The sequence below is a fragment of the Pleurodeles waltl genome, chromosome 5, assembly GCF_031143425.1.
Source record: "Pleurodeles waltl isolate 20211129_DDA chromosome 5, aPleWal1.hap1.20221129, whole genome shotgun sequence".
Taxonomy (NCBI): Eukaryota; Metazoa; Chordata; class Amphibia; order Caudata; family Salamandridae; genus Pleurodeles; species Pleurodeles waltl.
The window spans coordinates 780,402,934-780,422,558 of NC_090444.1; the positions used below are offsets into that span (position 1 = coordinate 780,402,934).

Consider the following 19,625-nt stretch of genomic DNA (forward strand, 5'->3'; position numbering starts at 1 on the left):
TTAATTAGTCCAGAAACAATAATTACACATGCAAATAATGATCCACATTTTTGCAACATATGGGTCTGTTTTGATTCCAGAGCGGTTATTTTTCATAGGATAAACAAATATATATATCTTAGGTTTACTTTAGATATTAAAATACACTTAGGTAATTCATATCTAGAACAATTGTTACGGTTTATAAAAAACACCATGTCTAGTTATTAGGCAAAGTTTGAAGAAGTTTATTTTCCAGTTCTAAAGGATTGTTATTTATTTCAAACATGTTGAGATGTGTGCATAGGTGAAACAAGTAATATTTGTAAGTTGCTTCACCAATTAATTAACTATCCTTTTTTAATGGAATTGTTAAAGTAGAAAATCTAAAATGCATTCATGTGTTGGGAAGGTTTTATGAAATATTTCTAAACAGTTTTGTAGTCTCAGGTAATCACAAAATACTGATGATATTTTATAACCTAATTTAAGTTTTCAAAAGAACGGCATACTTTGCTAAAATGGTTAAAATGTCTCTAGGATTTTAAAAACTTGTATGACCTATTAACCACGTTTTCAAGTTTATAGGAGTTTTAAAAGTGATAATTTGTTGTAAAGATATTCGTAATTTAATTGACAAAGTTTGAGATTTGAGATTAACAACTAAAAATATTAAGATTTTTTCATGAATGCTGAAAATATTATTTAAAAGATTACTCATGTTGGAAATACTAGTTATTTTTTCTATCAAAAGTTTGGAATTATAAACTAGAATTCTAAAGTTTATTTAGGAGCTTTAAACATATTTGAAAAGCTTCTTTAGTGATTAAACAGTCACCCAAGCTTGATAAAAAATTACCACTAGCCCAAACATTACTCAAATTTTATGAACATTCTTAGTTGGATTTTAAAAGGCACATAGGGTTATTTTGAAGGTTAAGAAAGAACAGTTGTTAAAAACGCACATCCTAAAATGTTGACAAAATTTGGTAACAAACTAAAAAATATGTTTGGACATCTTAAGATATTTCATATTGTATATTCAGAGTTATATAAATATTTAGCATTAAAGGCACACTTGGTAACAAACTTCCAACATAATTTGGAAACTAAACATTTTAATGTAATTTTGCCAGAAAGTCACCACGGTTATTTAAGTTGTTTAATCAAGGTACAACTATTTATTCAAATTATGGACAAATTAATAAATTATTTTAAAATTAATTGCATTGCTTGATTGCAGTTTATATCCGGTTAAATATGTAATGGAATATATTGTTTTCCAGGTATTTTATGACACATAATCACAAATTCTTTGTTAGTTTATGTTAAATGTATTAGGCAATTCCCATCGGATGGGTTAGTATACACTGTTATTGTAAAACCTTAGGGTGAAGAGACACTTATGACACATCACTGCAAAACTGTTATATATATTTAGTTACTCTTGAAAGGCATACAAAACAAACATGTCTTAAGAACACAGCAGGCAGAAAGTAGTTACCAGGTGGTAAACAGGGGTCATCACAGTGATGTGAATAGGTGCCTATAGTGGATCACAATAGAACCAGGCATGGCAAGTCAGTAGAAAGAGGAAGAAAAACAAATTAACTCTTAACAATGTATATGGCAGAATTTGATCTGACAAGGAGAGAGTACTTTCTATTAGAATAGGCAATACAGCTGAATTAAAAAACAGATAATAATGCCATGAAAAATAACTGTAGATATTTCTGAAATGCATATAGCACGTATGCTTGAAAATATTCCATTAATGGACAGTTTAAGTTCATTTCACATTTCGGATGAAATATCGCAAGCAGAAATAAACGAGGTAATTTTCTTCACTCAATCAAATAAAACATGCAAACCTATTTGTAGATAGCATTTTGCTAGCTGTACATGGCCCATTCATTTTCCTACCCACTTTCACACATTTTTGGTCTTAATAAGGAAATGGTCATGTTGAGTAATAGGACTTAGCTAATGGTTCGGTTATAATCGTGTCTGACAAAAAGAAAACTGGAAATCTCAGCATGAAGGCAAAAATCAGCATTTCATTAACATGCATCTGATATGAAAACACCTTTGAATGTCTCAAATCAACCTCAGGCTGATTCAGCCAACATGAAATTCGTTATCATTACTCATCTTTAAACTAATACCTCTATGTCATTCTTGTGTAATGAACTCCTGTCACTCAATCTCACTCCTTCCATGGTTGAAGATGACAACTGTGAGGAACTGGTTTCTGACCCACTTTCAGCCCCTAAGATTTTGGAACATTCATTTTTTTTATCTTTGCTGTGAAGGAGTCTCACAGTTTGAGTCTCACTCACTGTAAAACCTAGTAAAATGCCTTTAAGTGCTAACTTCCAGTGCCCGCCATTCATAATGAGGTCCAATGCTGCACTGCTAGGTTAAGAGCCTTTAAGCTGTTTACACATGATCATATGTATGCCAGTGTTATTTGTACACCTGTGTGCATCTGCATGCAGACTGAGTGGGTCTACCGGGCCACTCAGACTATTGTCTGTGCACAGGCAGCCTGTCTCAGAGTGGTATTATAATGAATTGGGTATGCCTTGTAAAGGCCTTCTAACTTGATTGAGTTTATAAAGAGAAATATCCCAATTTCTTCTTGAGAATAGCATGAGTGTGTTGTGTTGCATTAGTGCTAGTATTGTAACACTTAGAAAGAAGATTAATGTCTCTTTTTAGAGGTATAAAGAGGCTTACCAGGGCTGTGATCAGACTTGGCTGCCAAGTTGGCATGTTCTGCCTGTTCAAAAACAAAAGCCACTTCAATCACACCACAGTCTCATTTCCTGGTGATTGGCAGGCTTTGTCTGGGCTCCTGAGAGGCCTGGATGGCCTAGAGGTGGGGATAGTGAATAGAAGAGCAGGATCACCAGACAGCATTCGAGCCTGCTCAGCTGAAGAGCTCAGGTGCCACACAGGCTGAACTGCGGCAGGGCCTGCGTGACCTATGAAAATGTGTCAGCAATGGCCCATTGGGGCCTACTGTCAGGTTGGCACGCCCACAGCAACACCCATTGCACCCCCCTCTGACACAGATAACTGCATCCGAGGGGCCCATATTTACAAGGAGGGGTAACACCACAAAAAGTGCTGTTACACCTCCTTGTAAATATGGAGCAGAGGTTAGCACCACTGAAGCAGTGGTGCAAGGGGCGCATAAATATGCCCCTCAGTGCTAGAGGGAATATTGTAAATGCTTACACGCCTGTTTTGCTAATGTCTAAATCACATAACTCTAAGGGCATTGTGAAGTCACAGGCCCACACTGAGAATAATCAGATGGAATATATATGGAATTAACCAACTGCCTTAAGCACAAGTGTTTGTAAAATTGATGTAGTCCTGCTCCAAGAGACACACCTTTTACCATTCAGTGGGTGAGGGACACACAGGGCTGGGTTGTGATAGTGGCTGGGAGATTTGATATGAAGCTGCTCACACTGGTGAATATATATATTTAGTCCTAATATTGACACACCAGTATTTTTCAGAGATATTATGCTAAAATATCACATGTTTATGGACATGCTGATGCTCCGGGATGTTGATTTCCTCATGGCTAGATAGAGTAACTGATGATCAGAGATAACTCTCAAAAGTGAATAGTGTGCTTATTATGCAACTGTATGACCTAGCAGACACTTGGAGGGGGTTGCATCCATTAACAATAAAACACACACTACTCATCACTGCATGGGGTGAGCTCTCGAACTGATTTATGTATAGCCTCAAAATGCACCATGCCAAAGCTTTGGGTGGTAAATGTTTAGCTGAGCACACTATTGGACAATTCCCCATTGATCCTTTTGTTTGATAATCCCCTCCACCGTGTTTAGATGCTGAAGAGTGAAGGTGTCTCAATTGCAAGATTCTGTTATTCCTTCTGAAATTAGGGTTTCCATTGTGGAATAATTCACACTTAATGAGGGGTCAATCTCTGATGAGGTGATTCTATGGGAGGCCTTTAAAGCATATATCCAGGGGACTGCATTTCTGCAGGGTCAGGTATCCTGAGATCACCACACACATGATTAGAGATGTCGGAGAAGGAAATAAAGCAACTTGATAATGATTATGAATTGAGTAAGAAAAGGGCCAGTCTTCTCAAATTTCAGGATACACTGAAAGAGTTTTGTGAGAGGGCAGATCATGAAGTGCTCTAGCTTGGAAAAATGCATTGGTCAGAGCGGTTGGAGAAGGTAATACATCTTAGAAAGCAATAGCAAGGGTAGTGAAAGTGTGCAACAATACTACCCAGATATATGGCATATTTGTATACAATCATCTGAATACAACATTGCTCTTTCCTATTCTATATGTGTTTAGGTAGCACCATCATCACTTATGTGATGTGCATCTCATTTAGTCAACTCATTTGGTGAAATGTCTGTTTCCTTGAATTATGTTGCACTCACCTGGATTGAAGGCCACAAGTGGGAAATTCTTAATTCCCATCTCATGGTTGAAGCTGTCACGAGCGCTATAATGAGTCCCACAGGCAGGAAGGCTCTGTGAGGTGATGGCATCCTGGTAGAATTTTAGAAGGAGTTCTCTGATTTATTGGGTCCAGGTTGCTGTAAATTTGTAATGCAGCTGTTCTCATTGACACGTCACCCCCACTGATGTTAGTGACTATGATAAATATGCTTTTGAGGGCAGACTGTGACCCTAGTCAGAGCTCTTCATACATGCTACACTGATTTCTGAATATAGGTAACATAATTCTTGTCAAAACCCTCGCTCAAAAACTGCAACCCCTGATGGCAATATTAGTGCTGCCTGAATAATCTGAGTTTATCCATCAAAGATCCATGGCCTTCGATTTCCTCACAATAATACTGGACTACATCCAATGGATCAAAGTCTGCCAGTGGCTGCAATTTTGTTTGACACTGAAATGTGTAGCCATACATGCATGATGTGCTTAGATGCATTAGATTGAGCAACTAGTTTCTGCAGTCGTTAACTTTACTTTACACAGGACACTGGTCTCGAGTGAAGGTTAAAAGCCTGTACTCCGACACAATATCTGTAGGAGTACACAACAGGGCTTTCCATTATTTTCTTTGATTTTTGCATTAGCTATAGAGCCCCTAGAATATTTTCTCCATGAAGCCCATATCCAGTGTTGACTGTATGTAGAGTGTAGACCCCTCAATATTTTTAAATGCTGACGTCATTCTGCTGTATTTACAGAACCCAGAAGCCAATGTGGCCCTATTAGTAGAGACGTTATTGGGGGCCAGATGTAGCAAACAGTTTGCGAATCGCAAACGGCGAAAATCGCCGTTTGCAAGTCGCAAAGTGTGTTCGCTATGCAGAAATGCATTTTGCGAGTCTGAACCGACTCGCATAATGCATTTCAGAGTCGCAAATAGGAAGGGGTGTTCCCTTCCTATTTGCGAGTCGCAGTGGTATGCAACGCGGTCGCAAATGGAGTCGCAGTTACCGTCCACTTGAAGTGGATGGTAACCCACTCGCAAACGGGAAGGGGTCCCCATGGGACCCCTTCCCCTTTGTGACTGGACCCCAAATTATTTTTTCAGAGCAGGTAGTGGTCCAATGGACCACTAATTGCCCTGAAAAAATCCGAAACTAAAGTTTTTTTTTTTTTTCTTCTAAGTGCAGCTCGTTTTCCTTTAAGGAAAACGGGCTACACTTAGAAAAAAAAAAACTGCTTTATTTAAAAGCAGTCACGGACATGGAGGTCTGCTGACTACAGCAGGCCTCCATACCCGTGAGTGCCCAGAGTCGCTATGGGGGCGCAAATTGCGACCCACCTCATTAATATTAATGAGGTGGGTCTTTGCGAACCCATAGCGACTCGCAGAAGGTGTCTGAGACACCTTTATGCATAGCAAATTGCGACTTGCAATTTGCGAGTCGCAGGGACTCGCAAATTGCAAGTCGCGATTTGCTTTGTACCTACATCTGGCCCTAAGTTTGGTAGCTAGTCAGGTTTCGAAATGAAGTGGGAAATGCCAGAAATACTTTCCCTGACACATAATACTACCAGATTTGATGGAGAGTACCTGCTTAGGTGGAGAGCAGAGGGGTGAAATACCTGGAGATGTATGTTACCACCAGCATGTTGGAAAAAATCAGGCACACTTTTGTTAGGGGAAGTCTTGGAGTCATTCAAAGTATGAATGAAACAATTGTTACTGCTACTTCTCCTAATGCTGTGGTGGACTTCATCTAGATGATAATAGTTGCAAAGTGTTTGTATCTGTTCAATAATATGCCCATCCACGTATCGGCAGAGGTTTTCCATCAATTGAGGCAATTGCTACTATGACTTATCTGGGGCAGTGGGCAGCTGCATATTAAACTGGTCATTCTGATGCACCCAATGAAGGACTGGGGCTATAAGCACCAGATCCACACCTGCATTGGCTTGCTGCACAAGCCCATTTTGCGAAATTCTGGTTTAATGAACAGATCTCCCTCAAACATCTAAGAATAGAAAGAACACTGACCAGCTCCTGCCCACTCTCAACAATATTGTGTAACCACCATTTGTTAAACATGATGATGTTAAAGTAATTGGCATAACTGGTTGGGCCTTGTGGGAACTAACAAAGTAACTGGACAAGATTTGCCATACTCGCCATTGTTGTATCTGCTTCTCCCACCTATGATAGAGAAAACCTTTGAAAAGATCTGGAAAGATATATGAATAGTAGTGCTGGTTGAACTGTTCCCTAATAGGATCTTTGTAGGTATGCAATAGTATAAGACTAAAGAGGATAATACATCATTAGTGATTTTATTATATTCTAGGATACCTTTAGCTATGAAAGCCATTGCTGTTGATTTCCCTCAGCCTCAGATGGAACTTACCCACCTCACAAAAATGAGTCAAGGAGAGGATTATGGTAAAACGATCTCCTTTATGTATGCCAAATTGATGGTTGTAAGAAATGGCTGGGCATACCCAGCCAAACAAGCTCGGGAAGGTGAATTCGATAACCAGATTGCAGGCAAATGTTGGGAATATTGTCACACTCAAGTTAAAAACATTTCATTTAATTACAGTCACAAATCAATCCAGTTCAGTTATCTCTGTTGTTTGTATGACACCCGTGAGTGTGCAGCTAAGATCTCGCCTGGTGGGATAGTTTCATTGTATATAATATATAAAATATTATTTTGTGGCTTTACATCAGAATTTTGCTCTTTTTCAACAGGATCACATTGAAAGGTTTTTGTTTAATTCTATATAGATGCTACTATTATTTGAACATATTGAAATGTATGATTAAACTCACAGTTCTTGGTCTAAATAAGTCCTTCGTAGGCATTCTTACTCTATTGTATTTGAAAATCTGGCATTGATCTCACACTATGTTAGACACCTATGCATCAGATTACCTTTGCTATGGCCTCCTTTATTCCTATGGCTTTCAGATTGCGACAAACAACGGGAATCTTTATAATATAATTAAATACACAATCTAGATTAGATCATTAAAAACGCCGGCCAGAGGATAGCTAATCAGTGAAATTTCTTCTTGTGCATGCCCCCGAATATCGAACGAGCAATGATGCCAATATAATGGCAGACCGTGTGCTATGGAAGTGATTCACAAAATCCCAAGCATCTCATGCCTGGCACTCATGTCAAAATCACAGAATCCGTGTGACGTTAATTACAATGAACCTCTGAACACAAACTTACACCTGATGCCTTAGTTTTAGCATAGTCTACAATGGCCTCGGTTTTAGAGTTCCATTTGCAGCATTTTTCAGACATGAACCTACTCAACTCCCGATAGTTGGCATGTAACTGATTCACCCTTCTTTGTTGCTTCTTGTGGCTGCCATGACACGCTGACTAGCTTTGAGGATTGCAGTACTTTATTCTAGTTTAATGAAGCATGTAATATATAAAACCACAAAGCTAATTACATTCAGATATGTACAGGTCAGTGGTTTCACCAGAAATATGACATTAGGAAGATTCCTTACCTTTGTTCTCAAATTGTGGGCCGGATTTTTCCAGTAACTCAGGCTTTCCTTTCTGACATAAAGCAATCGTAAAACTGTTGAGCCTGCTTTACGATGTTCTTTCCCTGACAGAAGACCGACTTAAGACTGTATTTTGAGACGTAAGCGAATCTTAAGATTTTCTGATGATTGTATTAAACCTTCATAAATTAGGCTCTCGTGCTTGTTTGAAATAGTATGAAGACGTTCTCCTTCGTGAATCGGTCTCCAGAAAGTTAACGGACATTACAACCCGAACATTTTGTGAATCTATGTTAAGGTATACAACTGGTGCTCTCCGAGGGTATTACTAGTCTAATAGTGTAATTCAAGCCTTCAGGCTACATATATAAATAAAAAGGAAGAAATCTACGTTGGAAATTTAAACAGTAGTTAAAATTATGTGGTCACTCAGCATGACATTCACCTGAATTATCTCGCCAATATAATTACCAGGCCTGCATACTCCTCCTTTTTCTACGTTCTATTCCTCCCGTTTTTGTAACTGAAGTATGAATTACTCATGTCATCAGTTCATATATCTTAGCTTTGTTTTATCACTTCCAATTAAAATATAAATCTTGTTAAACCTTTGTTCATGCCACTATCTTATCTTGAATTCAAATATTATTATTTGTTTACAGATTCAGAAACGACAAGCTTCTTTTTGCATGTTTATTTTGATTCTATGACACACACTCGATAGGCTCAGTGAAAGAGGACCTATGGAGACTATGATAACATTGGTATAAAGTTGATCATGGTATGCAGTTGGCTCTTAAATTAATGTTTTGCAATTCTCAAAATGCAAGAATAACGACTAGCAATGTGCTGACAAGTTTACTCTATAAACAATAGAATAATGAAAAACTGAAAGCTCCATTAAATACTTTGGCCCATATTTATACTTTTTTTAGCGTCGCATTTGCGTCATTTTTTGACGCAAAAGCGGCGCAAACCTCATAATACAATTGTATTTTGTACGTTTGCGTCGATTTTGTGTCAAAAAATTACACAAATGCGGCGCTAAAAAAGTATAAATATGGGCCATTTGTGTCAGGCGGCCAGTAACGACTGGTATACGCCATATACTTCCGCATTTCAAGGTTTCCATTTCCAATCCTCCCTCTTTAATATAGAACATTCTATTCTTAGTGCATGAAATGCTCTAATGATCTTGTCTGGGTAATAGCCCAGGCATAGGCAAAGGTAAAAGGCAACCGGGAGACGTAAAAGGCCTGTTCCCTCATTATACTCTCAGATGCAGCTCAGGATTATAGTAAGGGGCAACAGACCTTAACAACCTAAAAAGCCATTGGCAGCAGGACATAATGACTTTTCAAAAGCATATATGATCTTGACTTTTGATAGCATGCTGCGTCCTCTCATGATCTCTACTGATTCTAATGAGGCACAGGAAGATGGAGTAATAGAGAAGGAGTAACAGGAGTAATGGGAGAGTTCAGCATAGGACAGATGCCACCACTGCTGACAAAAGCACATTTAAAGGTTTTAGAACAAAAATCACAGCTTGAGCCAACCAAAATAGAAGTGTTATACTTTTGCATCATAATTTTAATTGAAAAAAGCGGTATTTTGTGCAGGGTATTTCAGTGGGCCACTTTTTTAGGTTTCTACGTTTGTCTATGTTGTTTTATTTTCTGTTGGTCTTATTACAAGAGGTTGGGAAATCTTTATTTGGACGCAAAAATTAGTTCGCTCTTGGATTAGGATTCTACGATGTGTAGATATTGTTGCATTTTCAGTTTGTTTTGCACACAAATTTCACCAAGTAATACCTGATGAAATTTATGCAGGGAAAAAAATGCATCCTTCCAAGTTTTTCCCTCCCGAAACAAGGAAAAAATGCAGTATTACCAGGTTGTCAGTGGCATAACGTTAGCCCCCATAGCCTACCTGGTGCGGGGGAGGGGGCGAGCTCCACTGAACCCCCTCAGCAAAGTCCACTGTACACGGGAGTCGAGCCCCTGGCCTGAGAGCTCCTGACTGGTTCAGAGGGGCCCTCCTCCATGTGCTTTGAAGGAGGCTCCCTCAAATGTCACTACGCTACTGCAGGTTATCTTCCATTTCAAGGTGAGCAATTCAGAACAATGTAGTAAAACTGCATATTGTAAATCCCGTAGCCAACGGTATAAGCTTTGCCTGAGTGCAATACCACATAAGAAGACTGCAGGGCTCATAATGAGCCCTAAGTATTATTAGGTAGGACCAGTAATGTCAATGACTTGTTAAAATGCTTGTGGGCATGGTAGAAAATCGTGCATATTTTCGAACTACCATTTCAGTACTGATTTTATCTTTAGAAGTAGTTAACTGACTCTTTCTTAGGTAACTAGCAGAAGTAGTGGATCCACTTCCACTTCAGCCAATATTAGACTATTGAGGGGAACCCATTAGAATCTCATTGTAAAAAAACAGCTAAACAGATTCTAAATCTGAAAAAAGTTTGGCTCAACCGATGTGTTAATTACATTTTTGCATAACGTAATTTTTATTGTATGTATTATTTTTATGTATATCATTTTTCATGCATAGTTTGTAAGTGTTAAGGTTAACTAAATGAAATTTATAACAGAAAATAAATGAAGTTATTGAGTTTTCTTGTAAAGAAATGATGGTACATCACGCAGAATTGGTTGATTTGATCCTGAGGTCCTGGTTAGACTCACCATTATTCTTACACATATGCTTGCAGGGCTTCCTGCGGCCATTGTGAAGACATGCATAAAAACGAACGCCCCTCCAACACTTACTGCTTCAGAATCATTAGGGTGCCATTTCCATGGTTCCTCAGATTAAGTGCACGTTGCAAGGGGGGAAATATAAACATTAATATTAATCTGTGAAATTAAAATTTACATTATCTTAAATTGCATGGCTCGCTGGAGGTGCATGTGCTTCCACAGAGATCTCCATCAGGCAAATCAGTGAAAACATTATCATTAGAATTGCGGAATTGCTAGGATGTCACTTCGAGATAATAAACATAGTCGTATGTGGCAGATGCTGAGCCTTGAATACAAAAGCGTGCAGAATATGCTTCTAGTTTTATTCAAAGGTGCAAGTTTTTAAGGAGGACATGACTTCTCTTGAAGTCGTAAAAAGCTTTAGCTTATAGAAAGAAAAACACAGGTAAGCAACATATTTCTGAAACGGATGGATCAGTATTTGATGACTCAACATGGTATTCATCTTGTAATTTCTCAGTGTTCATGTTGTATATTGGGACATTATACTTTTTAAAGTAGAAATCCCCTTTCCATGGCCAAAGACTGTAAAAATAATCGAAACCTTCCTCTGGGGTTTATTTATGATGTGTTACTTAGGATGGCTGCGTAATTTTCATATTTAGTGCACTGTCTTGTGTAAGCTAAGAAAACCCAATAAAGGCTACCTGCTGTAATTAGTGAACTAAAACAGACAAATAGCAGCATTGTGTCGGATGGGTCAGCAGTATTATCTCGATTTGGTTGATAATTCTAAAATGTCCCATTTGCCACACATGAAATCCCAGTCACAGTTCCAGACCACTGATATCTGTTTGCACGGGCAAATGCAAAACCCAATGAGTGTACACGGAACGAGTCTATTCGGGACAAGAAAATGAGAAGTGCTGAGTTATGGAAATGTAGCATCTGATTTATAGTGATGTTTAAACTACAGTAAAAAAAAAACTTTTTATGGTGCTGGGTAATATAGGTATTATTTTCAAAGACAAGGGCAGCACATAAACTTTGATTTGGGTCAGGGGTGCCCACCTTGCCAGAAAGTGGAAAAGAAAAGTGGATTGTCAGCCGTGTGACATGAACTGCACTAAATCAAATAATCCTACAAGAACGCCTCAGTTCTTTCTCATATATTGTACAAGCTCTGTTTTAACTTAGTGATAGAAGATCAATAGAGAATGAATATTGTTGCAACTCACAGTTGGTTGGGCCCCCCTTTTAGCTTCCTGTACTTATTTGTGAAGTTTGAGGAGCCAAAGAAAAGTAAGATGCCTGAAAAAGGGGGGGGTTTAACAGGGAGAATTTTGGACTTCTGAGTGTCTTACATCTGTAAATTGTAATATGTTTTTCTCGAATATGTTAAGAGGATCAAGAATGGTGTCAGTCAGTTAAATACAACTACATAACTTACTCACCAGAGCATAATGCATAATGCATACACTACTGGGCCCAGTCACGAAATCCAGCATCACTTAAGACTGTCTTAAATTATGCCAATGTCTATCCTCAAGTCAGTCTGTTGGGGAATGTGCTTAACTTTCTTTCCCAAACAGCTTATTAGTCTCTTAAGAAACTGTCTTAAGTGTTTTCAGTTCACTACAAAATACATCTACTGCTGTTTTCAAGGATCCCTGCTTGCCTGCTTCGTGAATATGCACAAAATACGGGAATTTAGAATTAGAAAATCTACACATTTTTAACTTAACTTCAGAAAATCCTTCCTCTTTCATTTAACATAGTTTTCCTTCAATTCCTTTCTTCCTCCATCCCTGCTGTCAAAACTCGAATGACTGGTGCATCTTTCCACACTTTATACTCCAAATACATCTGAACCTTTAAGTTATAGATAACGGGTGCAGATACGTGAGGAAGTTCACTTCAAAATGTTTGTGAACATGAGAAATGTTACATCTGAGTCGGTGTGTACCACACGTGCAACATGTTTCCCTAAACACTACCCAGACTCTCTCTAGTGGATGCCAACAAGTGAAAATTAAGATAAAACATACACCTGCTTAAGTTACCTACTAATACTCTTAATCACTGATTTACAGCAATCCTCTATTTTTTGTGAATACGGTGTAACTTACGAAACGGTAAATTACTCCTATTTGCAGGTGTAGATAAGCCCTAAATCAGGACGTTTTGCTTGTGAATCACAGTCTTAGTGCCACACAAAGGATCATTTCAGGTGTAAATGAGAAGTAAGCCTGAAGAAAAAAATTAATTCATACATGAGTAAATTATATCGAATGTACAAAGATATATGTCTGTGAAAAAAGAGGGCATAGGTTATTTATCTATGAGTATCTTACGCACATATTGGGCTTGATTCACAAAGATGTTGCTATGAGTAGCTTAAATTAATCCTAGCTTACTAATGAATTCCAGAGGTAGGTAAGGAATTATTCAGGAGTAAGCCTGAAGTAATTCAAGAGTAAGTCACGGAATAATCTTTGCAAATTGAGCCTTAAGTGTTTTGCCCGATTTCACCAACGGATGTGTGAGAGGAGTTGTTAGGGAACTCTCCGGTGAAAGTGATAGACACATACCAGAGTGTAAATTAGTGAACATTAATACATATATTCTCCGATTTTTTCAGCACATGTGGAACGCTTCTGAAAGCTAATGCTTATATGCTGCTGAAAATCTAAACAATTACAACAGTTATCTCAGGGGCGATTGGTGTAGGTGAGGAGGAACCTCTTTATATATGGTCTACGGTTAGTGTAGACAGCTACAATGATGGTGTCTGGTTTAGCCACGAAATGTGATTTTGAGGTGGAGGTCGCAGGATAAAGGAGAAGAGGCCTATGGCATTGCACATTCTGTGGTGGGTGAAGGGTGGGAGTGAGGAACTTCTAGTTTGTAGTGTGGTGCAGGATTGCTGGTTATTCGCAGAGTGAGAGGTGGATGCTCAGCACACAGAAGTTGCAGAACAAATGGGGATTTAGTGGGACCATATGAGCTTGCGTGGACAGTGAGTATGGTGGACTCTCCAGGGAGAAGGGGTATGCTTATGTGGTATTGCTGGTTTCACATTGTTGCATCATTGTTTTCCATGAGGCAAGCCCAAGAAAGAACTCATTTGCAGCGTGGTAAAACAAAATAATGTAAACATGCAGTGTCATTGTAGTGTATAGGGATGTGCAGGTTTTCACAAATGCACATTTGCTCGAGAAAAATTATACCTGTCATTTGGAATTTTCAAAATTACCAAGTTTGCTTTATTGGGAGGGCAAGGGGATAAAAAGGTTTTATTGTGGTGGTCCTGCGATCTCGTGTGAACAACCACCAAGGTGAAACTTTGTGGATATAAAAAACTCTAGCATGAATTTGTCACCTTGGATGCACAATAAAAACTGTTGCCACTAAAGGCTTAGGTGGGCGTTCTAAAGTTGTGAAGGAAAACAAGACTCACATACTTGATTGGGACCTACGCTTTTTACACAAGAAAAAAGCAGATGCTCTCACTGGTTAATGAAAGAGATAAACTACATGTAAATATGAGCTCTGCTATGTTTGTCCATGTGAATCATACCTAAATACTGACGGCTCCACATGAGTAAGTATGCTGCAGAAGGAGTGATCAAGGAAATCTTCTACTTGTGAAGATTACCAAGAGTGAGTATTTTGTGAATCACAATAACAAATTTAATCTACTCCAGTTTTGGGGACTGTTAACAAGATGTATGTGAACTGAGCCTCTGCTAGGAGGTAAAGCACGATATTTTGTAGCAAAATGGGAAAGTACAGTGACATATCTACTACTGCAGGAAAAAACCCTCCAAAATATAATTTGTGGAAAGAAGGTGACCTTCTGTTCATTATTAAGGTTAAGATATTTTTTTCCAGTTTTTGCTAATACAAATTTGACAGTAGTGTGCCAAATAATTATTTTAAAAAATCATATTAACTTTGAAGTTTCATGAAATAGAAAAACGTTTTAGTTTCACACATTTTAAGCAGCATTTTCTTAACTTTGCATGCCTTATAAATGTAATCCCGGTTAAAAATATTATGTCACACACAATTATTTTATTATTACAAGATGCACCTCCCTAAACATATTTTGTCACCAATGTAAATTTTGATGCACTTCATTCCACCTTCAGCAAAACCTACACTTGGAAAATGTTGATGTAAGTCATGGTGGAGAAAATGTAACCAGTGCATTCTTAAATGCTAATTATTTCGCCAAATGTTTCCATTTTTTTAGGGTAAGCAAACATGTGATTGCATATCCAAAGCTCTTCTTCAGAACCCCACGCGTATACTGACTTTGCCATGGCCAATAAAAACTATAGTTTAACAAATATTATATTCTCATTGAAGGCAGGTATCTGACTTGTGATTAATGAATCCCAAACACATTACACACATTTAGAGGTTTTATGAGCGGAATTCTAGTTTTACCCCAAAAAGCTTAGTGAATAGTCTGAACACATTACAAAAGTCAGAGCTACTTTTGAAAACGCTCTTAATTTCGCAAAGGTCTATAGCGCACTAAACCTTTAGACTTTTTAAAGATATGTAACCATACGATTTGATGAGCTGGCTGCGGGCCATGAAGTGATGATTTTGGAAATCGTGATAAAGCAATAGGACTGCGATTGTGCATTCATGTGTGGCAGCGGACAGGATCGTCATTGTTGTAAAAACCTTTGACGTGTATCCACAATTTAAATCCTTGATAAAGGTTAATGAACATTATTAATTGTGACATTGAATTCCCCGTAGCGAGGAGCCATATGGATAATAAAGTACACCGTCTAGGCCACCAGCTATCACCTCTGCTATTGCAACATGTTCAGAAGAGTTCATAAACTCTTTGAAAATTCTGCCGAAGCTGTAACACAGAGCCTGCAACATAATATTCTAAATGTAAGTCAGCTCCTGATCCACAGGGCGTTTGACTTTTGATGTGTATGGTTTGCATACTTGTGCTTTTGAAGGATGAGAAATACATGAAAAATATAAAACAAGTCAACTTTCAAATTAATAGTGAGCCCTCTGAATGGATTTGACATACACTGGGCAGTTTATCAATAATATAACCACACTTAAGAGGCATATTAGGCAACATTTTAGATGCTTTTGACATTCTTCAGTGTCATCTTTCATGGTTGACAGTTTATTTTCTATAACAGGAGTGATCATGGCATTATTATTTGTAGGCAATTTTAATGGACAGATGCCAGAGAAATATGAACATTACTAATCATCTGAATACTTGTTTTTAGTTCTTCCACAATTTGAGCAAATTATTCGATGATTTGATTTGTGTTTCATATGGATGATTAGTTTATGCACCAAAGCTTTAATTTTTTTCAAATATCATTTCAAATTCCTTCCTGTATCATATTATTCTGGCCACCTTTTGGAAAATGCTTTCCCATCCCCAATTATTATATTGTTTTGAAATTATCAATGAAGCGGAAAGTACAATGACATATGTCCCCTTGAATTGTTTAGTATTCAGTGGTGCATGTTGAGTTCCATTCGATTCTTCTGATAAAAAGCAGATTAAACAGCATCGAACAGGCTCTTCATCAATAATCTTTAAACATAAAGTAATAATATATAGTAATAACAAAGAAAGTCCTTAATATTAGAAAGTTTTAAATAATATAGTAGAAAAATAACAGCAGAAACATCAATACATTTTTTTTACTCAGCACGGTTTAATCATTGGATCTTTGGGGCCTTACCTGCAAAGGTTTTATAATCAACCAAATCAAACATGACAACGGCCACGGCTGACCATGTAATAATCAGAGCTGCTACTAGAAGCCATGCTATTGGTGAGCTGAATGTTGTCGCAAGATCTTCTTTAACTGATTTCTTTGGAGCAGGAGTAGGAATGGTGCCATTCTTGCTGTCTATAAGAGCAGGGGTTGTGGACGTGTGAACTGATGAGAAAAAACAAAATTATGTTATTGTCAGTGATCCGGTTGCCAATATTTATTAGCTTTATTGGGCAAGATTTTGATGCATATTTCATAAACGTAGTTTGTACAAATGATTTACGCAAATGCTCCTTCTGCTACATGTGAGTGATTGTCATTTTTTGTGCTGCACACCAGTCACGGCTGGTGACTTGGAAAAGTGGCAAGCAGATTAAAGAAAAAAATATTTAAATTTAAAAAAAATTACCCGAACATCGTCGCCGCTCTCTGCTGCACTGCAGGCTCCCAGCCTGCCCTGCAGCCAATCATGACGCTCAAAGCAGCGTTATAATATGCTGGAGTGCCCTGGCTGGGCACTCCAACACAGACCGGGAGCCTGTGCAGTTTCTCTCCAGCACGGCAATACAGTGCTGGGTTGGAGAGAGTCCTTGTGCGCATGTGTGTTTGGCAGAACTGAGACGGCCAGCCAAACATACATGTTCACTGAGGGGAGTGCTCTATGCACTCCCATCACTGCTCGCCACCCCCATGGCCCTGCCCCCTTTAAAAACAAAGCTATATTAAACGCAGTTCATTATAGTTTTATTTTTAAAGGTTTGCTGCTCCTGCTGCTGGTGGGGAGGTGATGCTCCTCTGCCCTAACGGAGTAGCTACGCCTGCTGCACACTAAGAAGTGTGCTTCTATGTTATTTAGGGTGCAGAAAGATAATGTCTGACAGCTGCAGGTGTAAGCGTGCTCCACAAATCTCCCTGAACTGTGCACAATGCTTCTGTGGATGGAGAGGGTTGAAAAGACTCTCTGCCCATGTAGGTCTTGGCACAAACCATCTCTACAGATCTACCCCATGGCTGTATCTTTGTATGAAAGCACTAGGAGAACAATGGGAGTAATAACGTATCAAACAGCACATAGCAGATCTGGTCAAATTACAAACGTTTCTGAGTAGACAATATCACACCCAAGCCTATCACACTTCCCCTTCTTATCTCACTGCTTGGCGTTCTCAAAAACAGTTTGATATTTTGTTCACATGAACAGAGTATATAATTCCCTTTTGGGTATTCTGTGACAAACCTTTGATGGACAGGTTACTTTAACTCTCAATTATCTTTATTGTTTCTAAACACATTTACCAGTTGTGACCTTCAAAATAATATATTTAGTCCAATAGATTGGAATAGAAACCTCAGACTTTATCAAGGTCCATGCAGGTCTTTTGTCAAACAGTGGCAGATTTGAAAACAAATAGTTATTGTTTCCAATAATTAAACAATTGCTACACATTAAATCATGGTTTACATACATATGGTTGTGTTTTGGTATGTTAGGCAATATAAGGATCAGTTGGTAGGAATAGTAAGTCTACAAATAAAAAAAAAGTGATAACAGACAAGGAGATTCATATACAATTGTTTAGTTCCTTTTTGTTTTTGGTATTGGTAGGTTATAGACAAAGTGGAAAGAGTAGCCACATAATTGGGTATGTGCTCCTTGTCCTGGGCTCCTTTGGATCAGCAGACCCCAGTTGGGATCTGGGGGAGTCTGTAGACCTATGTCCCAATGTAGGAGACTGAGATGTTCGTACATAGTGCTGGAGGATTTCTTTAGCACCTTATATTCACAGTGTGGGAATGAGTCAAGGTATGCCAACGGGATAACAGCCCATCACAAAAAGTCTTGGGGGCATTCAAATTAATCTCCAGGCATGCCTCCAGTCGTCTAGAGGCCCGCACCCCAGGGACTGACGGTAAAACCAAGATGGTTTGCCTTGAACACCAAGCCTACAGACTCTGCCTTAGTGAAGACCTGATATATGCAGTACAAAAAAGAGTTGAGGAGGAGCGAAAATGTTCTAAGGGAGCGGTATGGGAAGATCTACTTGTAGCTAGTTCATTAAAATGTAGCTCCAAATTTTGAAATCTAGTCAATAGCCCATCTTTGGCTGCAGAGGCGGTAGTATCTTTGAGTGCCCACATCACAGAGGATTGTTGGGTTGCATTTTTTGAGGACTCCTATAAAAATAGTGTCCCCTGTTGGTGAGAGAGGTCAGGGGATGTTCTTGGGGACACCTAATTAGTTTTTTTTTCTTTTATAGAAGTCAGGTCTAACCAGGAGCAAAACCAAGGACCCAATGGTAACCCCCCTGATATGTACATCAGTGATATTGAGGTCTGAGCTCCTGTCCTGAACTCAATTGTGAATGCAGAAGTAAGGCAGGGTCCACCACAGACATGGGTGTCCTTCATTATTGTCTTGGTTTTCAAAAAAAGTGAACCGGGACAACCTGTTGTGCTACAGGACCATCTCTCTTTTTGACTCAGTCATGAAGGTTGTAGGGCGTATGCTTCTGGTCAGATTGGGTAAATAGGCCAATGATACTGCTGTCCTTTCAGAAGTGCAGTATGGCCTCCGTTCTGGGAGGTCAACGGTGGACCAATGCTTGAACCTTTATATGGTTTTAAGTAAGTATATCATAGCCCTCCTGAAGTCAAGACATTTAGGGTTTATGGATCGCTCCTCAGGGTCTGATCATGTTAACAGGCAGAAGCTATGTCAGCTCATGTTGTTGATGGTGTGGACCATGATATCACCCTTTTCCTAAAAGATACCCACATGACTACCACTGTCTCAGTGTGTTACTCCATTGAACTCAAGTGCTCATGTAGTTTCACCAATAAAAGGGTTGTTTGCCAGGGCTGAAACGTGGCCCTGTTTCTTTTTAAATTAAACATCAATAGATTAGAGCAGGACTTGACTGACATCAGGGCAGATTGTCCGGACATGAGGGGGGTTCTGAGTGCTCCTATATGCAGACTATGTTGTCATTACAGCCAAAAGAAAGCAAGGGGCTTGCAGTCCCTGTTAAACTCCTTTGCAAATTTTATGGAGGGCCTGGATTTAACAGTTAATGTTAAAAAATAATACGTGATGGTTGTAGGCCCTCATAGGACTAACTCA

General features: G+C 38.7%; 1 protein-coding gene across 43 annotated transcripts in view; it reads right to left on the reverse strand.

Moving 5' to 3' along the window:
- Window positions 1-19,625, reverse strand: part of TRDN (triadin) — a 1,868,677-nt gene that overhangs the window by 1,628,398 nt on the left and 220,654 nt on the right. For 41 of the 43 annotated variants that reach the window (XM_069234794.1, XM_069234791.1, XM_069234790.1 and 38 more), the window contains exons 2-3: window positions 16,469-16,669; window positions 1,484-1,525 (exon numbers count right to left, since the gene is read on the reverse strand). In XM_069234794.1, coding sequence (XP_069090895.1) covers window positions 1,484-1,525; window positions 16,469-16,669 — 243 coding nt within the window. The remainder of the gene's footprint in view (window positions 1-1,483; window positions 1,526-16,468; window positions 16,670-19,625) is intronic. The other 2 variants (XM_069234779.1, XM_069234801.1) reach the window with 1 other exon arrangement.